Source organism: Capra hircus, chromosome 7 (genome assembly GCF_001704415.2).
Source record: "Capra hircus breed San Clemente chromosome 7, ASM170441v1, whole genome shotgun sequence".
NCBI lineage: Eukaryota > Metazoa > Chordata > Mammalia > Artiodactyla > Bovidae > Capra > Capra hircus.
In genome coordinates this window covers 67,420,605-67,426,508 of record NC_030814.1, presented here as the reverse complement: position 1 = coordinate 67,426,508, position 5,904 = coordinate 67,420,605, and the positions used below count along the sequence as shown (strand labels likewise).

The following is a 5,904-nucleotide window of genomic DNA, read 5'->3' as shown; positions in this document are numbered from 1 at the left end:
ATACTCGGGCCTTCACTGTTAGCTCCCTGGTTCCCCAGCAACCTTGGAGGAGTCCAGAGACCAGGTCAGGCCACAGCTTTCCACGTGCTGTCAGTAGGTTCCCTGGGACTGGAGATGGCCTTTCAGGGAGATAAATCTGAGGGCCCCAGAGTTGGGGTCAGACAGGACCTCAAATGGCCTGTGAGCTGAGATGGGAAGGGGAACACAGCAGAGAGAGTCAGGAAGGCTTCCTGGAAGAGGTACCATGTCAACTAGAGACTGAAAGCAGGTGAGTGGGGGTGGGAGCGCGGGAGTAGGAAGCATTCCAGGCAGAGAGAACAAGATGTGGGAAGGCATTGACGTGAACAGTGGACAGAGTACAGAAGGGGCAGCCCTGGCATCTCTTGCCTGTGGTTGCAGGGAGGGTGAGGGTTCACGTCTAGGCTGAGGGTGTGACCAGGCTGTCTCGGATGGGCAACCAGATGGCTGGTCTCTGCACCTGTGAGGGGGACGTTCACGGCCTCAGGGGGTGAAAGCGCTGCCTGCACGCAAGTGTCCTTATAACAGGGCATGAGGGTCCCTGGGGACATTGCCCTGCTGCAGTCCTGCTTCTGTGCCGCCCGCACAAGCAGGAGAGCCCCGCTGGGTCTGAAAAGGCAGCGAGGCCTTCACGGATCTTGACAGTTCCCGCCACCCTCCCTGGAATTCAAGGCAAAATTTCTCTCTTGTTATTAAACAGCAAAGCCAGTAGAGTTCCACCCCCACATCCCCAAAACACCTTTATTGCACTAAAAACAGCATTTATCAACAAACACTTGGGGGAGGATGTCTTCAAGATGTACCCACAGTCAACTTCAAACACAGAGATATCAAACAGTGTGGGGGCCAAGAAAATGAGGGTCCCCAGGGATAAAGCAGGGGGTGGGAGCAGTTGGGGTCAGAGAAGGGGGCGGCAAGTCTGAGCATCTAAGTCCATGCGGGGCTTTCTGTCCACCTTCTCTGCCCACAGGCCTGGCCTGGGTGGTCCCCAGGATCAGAAAGCCTGAGGGCAGGCAGAGGCCAGAGGCCAGAGGGTGTGCAGCTAGGGACCCCAGCGCCAGGGGCCTTCAGTCTCAGGTTCAAGGGCATGGGTATGTCTCACCAGGTGTGCAGAAGGGAATGTGTGCTTCCCCTCCAGCCCCGGCTCCTTCACCCCTCCCCCAGAGTAATTTAGAAACCCAGAGCTGTGGTGTTGGGGGGACAACTTCTGAACTGGGAGGGGCACCCCAGGATCCCCACAAACCAGTCTGGTCCATCCTCGCCCAGCAGGCAGCCCAGGAGGCCCTGCTTCAGACTGTGTCGTTTCTGTTTGGCTGAGCCACAAAAATCAGTTGAGGACACACACACTGACAGGACAGTTAAGCCCATGCAGCTGTGTTAGCAGCATGAAAAGCCACAAGCAGGATCTCCCCAGCCGCCCCTTGTCCCACCCACCCTAGCCAGAACCTATGTACACCTGTGGAGTATAAGTGGAAGCTGTCTGTCCCTGAACAGCACTTCCTGGGTCCAGCTGCTGAGGACCATGCTCAGGAGGGGTCGAAGACAGGGAGGAGCAGGGACAACCAGCTGGTGCTACTCTCTGGGCACGATCTGAGCTAGCCTTTCAGAGGTTGAAGGCTCTGGACGCCCAGCAGGGCTGCAGCGCCAGACAAGAGAAGGTGATGGAAGGCTGTCACACTTGAGGGGCAGAGCCATCATTCTCCTCTTCTGGGACTTCCTCCTCAGCTGCCAGTCTTTGCCGGGAAGTGGCTCTCAGATGGGGTGGCACCCTCCTCCCTCTGACCGGCTCTCACCTCCAGAGCCTGGGAGGACTGAGGGCTGCCCAGAGACCGCCTAAGGCAGGAGGGGGTCCTCCCACAGCCCCATGGGGCCCCGCACTGCCTGGCACCCCTCTCTAGGGGGCGTCCGTCGGGCCTGGGGCAGGAGGACACTCGTGCCGCAGAGAAGACCTGGCTGGTCCTCAGGACCCGCAGTCTCTGGGTCTGTGGTCAGCCTCTGCTACCTCCCGGCCCAGATTCCAGAATTCCAGAAGCAGTAACCAGCAGCGGTGGGAGCATGAAACTTGGGGTATCGAGGGACTCAGCCCAGCAAGCTGGCCCTTTCTTTTCCCCAGCAGCCCTCTCTCTCCTCCTGTATTAAAAGTAACCCCTGGAAAAGAGCATGACCCAGGACACCCCCAAAAGAGGCCGCAGCATCAGGGCTCACTTGCAGGGTCCGGGAGGGGGCGGGGCCCCCTGCAGGACCCAGGAGGGGGCGTGGCCGTGGCATCCCCTGCAGGACCCAGGAGGGGGCGGGGTCTCCGCGGCCCAAGGGAGGCGGGGGTGGGGGGGGGTCCTCTACAAGAAGGGCAGCAGGGAGGTCAGGGGCAGCTCCTTTTCCCCGAGCAGCGTGTCCCGCTTGAGGCTGCTGCCCTTGTTCACCACCTTGATCCTGAGAGCCAGCTTCCGCACGCTGGCCGGACCCAGGCCGTCGAAGAAGAAGTCCTCGTTGAACACTGGGTGGCGGCTGTTCTTGACGATGGTGCTGCGCTGCTTCTGCAGCTTGCCCGGCACGAGGCACAGGCCCACACAGCAGTTGATGCTGCGGGCGTCGCACAGCCGGTCGTATAGGCCCTCGGCCGCCAGCAGGCGCACGCGCAGGCGGGCCTGGGCCGCCTCGTACTCGGCCAGCAGGCGCACGCTGCCCCGAGGGCCCATGCGCACGGCGTGCTCCGCGCGGGACGCCGGACCAGACTCCGGGCCGGGCTCCGGGGTGGCCCTGCGGGGCAGGCGGCGCCGGGCCCCGGGGCTAGTGTCCGGCGTGCTGTCGTCAGCCGACAGGGAGCCATGGCGGCCCACAGAGTGCTTGAGCTGGCTCACCTTGGCCTGGCTGTCCTGGGCGAAGCCTTTGAGCAGCGACACGGAGCGCGAGAGCAGGGGGGAGCCGAAGGGTGAGGACTCGGCCGAGGACCCCGTGTCGCTTTCCCCGCCGCTGACGCAGCGGCCGGGGCTCATGAGGGTGCCGCCGGCCTCCCTGGGTGCCCCGTCCCCCCCGTTGGCCTTGACACCCCCCCGACGGCGCCGGGTGCCTGGGGAGCCCACCTGGGCCAGAGCCCCGTGTTCGCTGTGGAACAGGGACTCCTTGCGCCGCGTGTGGGGGCTCTCGGCCAGCGTGGCAAAGCCGTAGGACGTCTGGGCCTTGGGCACCGAGGGCAGCGACATGGCCCCCTGGGCCTGGGGGTCGGCGTTGGTGGCAGTCTCGTCGGCCGGCCAGTCCTCCGCGCTCTCGATCTGAATCACGTGCCGGGTGGCCGCCTTCAGTAGGCTCTTGCTCTCGGCGGCCAGCTTGGCGGACAGCCGGGGGCTGCGGGGGGCGCGGCGGGGCGCGGCGGAGGCCAGGTTCTGCTCCGAGGTCGAGGGCCCCAGCTCGGCCTGCGCTTCGGGCTCAGCGGGGCCGGCGGGCAGCTTGGGGGGTATGAAGAAGTCTGGGATCTTGTCCGGTGTGAGCACGTTGCTGTACAGGGGCCCCTTGGCGGCCTTGTCCCCGCCCTCGCCCCCCGCAGCTCCATTCTCCCCCGATCCCCGAAACCTCTCCAAGAACCACATGTTGGTTTTCTTCATTGGGGCGCAGGCAGGAGCCAGGAGGGATGTGCGAAGCCTGGGAAGAGAAGGAGGGGTCGGGAGCGGCAGGCCCCCCTGCACCCGGGGGCTGGAAGCCGGGCTTGTGGCACCTGCCTGGGGAGCCCTGTGGGGGCCAGCGGGGTGAGGAGGCGCTGCGGCCCAGCACGGGGGCGGGATGGGCTCACCCCTCGTCCACCCTCCCCGAAGGAATCACGCTTAACTTCCAAGCACCGAAGCCAGGCCTGGGAGGTGGGGGCGGCGCTGACTCCAGGGAAGCCCCCAGGGGACAGCAGCTCCACTCTTGCCCTGACCCCTGTATTGAGGATCTCAAAAGCGCTTTCTAAAGGGGTCCGCTCTCAGTGCACAGAGAAGACACCCCTGGGCACCCGGCAGACCCCTGGGTGTCCCAGCTCCGCCCCCCTCAAGCTCCCACCCACCTGTGGCTTCTACCGGGTTGAGGGTCCCGGCATCCGGGGTGGGGGAAGGGAGAGGAGGTGAGTCTGGGGGCTGAAGGCATGGCAAGCCGACCCCTCCCCTCCTCACCACCCTCCCTCCCGCCCCCGCGGGACTCGGCCGGGGGCGGGGGTTGGGGTGCGGGTAGGGGGTCCTAGCAGCCCCCGTGGAGCGTAGAGAGACCCGAACTCACCTTCTCGGGGGCGGGGGCCGAAGCTGGCTGGCCGGCGGATACGCCGGGGTCTCGGCGCGAGGGCTGGGGGCGCGGGGACGCGGGGACGCGGGCGCAGCCTCGGTCGGGCGGCGGCGGCAGCGCAGTCGGACTCATTCACCGGCGGGAAACCGCCCAGCCGGCCGCCGCGCCGCCGTATTCCTCCTAGTACGGCGGCCTTCCGCCCCCGCCTCGCCCGCCCCGGGACCGTCTGCGCCGTCTGCGCAGCGCCCCCCGCCCTGCCGCGGCGCCCACACCGGGGAGCCTCGCCGCGACTCCCGGGACTGAGCGGGGAAAGAGGTAGGTGGTCGCTTGGCTGGCGCCCCTGAAAACCCCAGGCTTCTGCCGCAGGTCGTCTGCTGGCCTTTTCTCTAGTGAGCATCTTTCCAGACTTACGATGACGAGTAAAAGAATAGCAGTAATAATAACCGCAGTTGAATTTATTATTGGGCACTTTCTCGGTGCCAGGCTCTTAACATTCTCGCCCCAACTCACTGTCACAAGCACCAGTGGATATGTCCATGACCGTCTGCAGTTTGCAGATGAGGAAGGTGAAGGTTTCCTTCTAGAAATACGGAAGTAGCCTCTGACGCTAGGTCCTCTCAGTGCAGGCATCCAAGGAGCCGGCCAGGGTGCTGCTCCTTTATTTCATGGAGAGAGGTTTGTTGAGCACCTACTGGACGCTGGGGACAGTGCTGTGGCTTGGATGCAGCTGTCAACTTTGTGATGTGTCCCAGGGGGAAGGAGGAGGACAGGAGGACACCAGTACAGAAATACACAGGTAAATAGTAACTGTAGGCTTGATGGTTCCCGTGACAAAATGTAACAGGGAAAATGTGATTTGGGATGAGAGGATAGTCCCCCATGCACTTTGCAGGTGGGGAAACTGTCAAGGGCAAGACCAGGAGACCCAGGCATGGCAGCCCCGAATCCACGGGCATCCCTCAGGATCCCACATGCCACCCTGTCATCTGCCAGCCCCAGCCCCCTACTTGCTCACAGCTTCCTCCCTCCCAGCCTCAGTTTCCCCTCTGCAACACAAGGCCAACTGACCAGTCCCCAGTCCAGCAAGATAACCTATTGCCAGGACTGACACACAGCAGGGAATGCCTGGGCCTTATTAAATTAGGATATCCCAGGAGCCACCCATGTTCCAGACATGTCCCAATCATCATTGCTGGAGCTGGATAGGGGTTAGTCTGGAGTAGCCACTGGTTCAACAGCATGAGGGGGACAGGGGCAGGCTGAGCTTGAGTTGGATGGAGCCCCTCCAGCTCTTCCATCTGACCTTGGAGTGAGGTGGGGCTCAGAGTACCATTGTCCAGATGGGGGAAGTGAGGCTCCCTCAAGAGGCTTTTCTCAACTTTGCTCACCTAGCAAACATGCAGCCCGCTAACGTTTGTTCTAGGGGCAGTGCTGGTGTGGCAACATAGGCTGACAAAGGAGGCAGATACCAATGAATGCGTCACCTCACTGCCACCTCCAGGAAGCCTGCCCTGCCTGACCCACATCACAGCCAGACAGAGCTCACGGAACCCCAGCTTCAGCTTTCATGAAGAGCACGGTTACTCCGAGAAGTTATTCCATTAATGTACATTGCCCCTGCTGGGCCTGGAGCCCAGG

General features: G+C 63.0%; 1 protein-coding gene across 1 annotated transcript; it reads right to left on the bottom strand.

Moving 5' to 3' along the window:
- Positions 746–4,339, bottom strand: C2CD4C (C2 calcium dependent domain containing 4C). Its single transcript, XM_018050521.1, has 2 exons — positions 4,264–4,339; positions 746–3,654 (listed from the first exon to the last, which is right to left on the bottom strand). The coding sequence occupies exon 2, from the start codon at positions 3,615–3,617 to the stop codon at positions 2,355–2,357; it is 1,263 nt and encodes a 420-aa protein (XP_017906010.1). The 5' UTR covers positions 3,618–3,654; positions 4,264–4,339; the 3' UTR covers positions 746–2,354.

Bases quoted from the DNA above. Each gene is read 5' to 3' on its own strand.
- C2CD4C (XM_018050521.1), bottom strand. From the start codon at position 3,617: ATGAAGAAAACCAACATGTGGTTCTTGGAGAGGTTTCGGGGATCGGGG.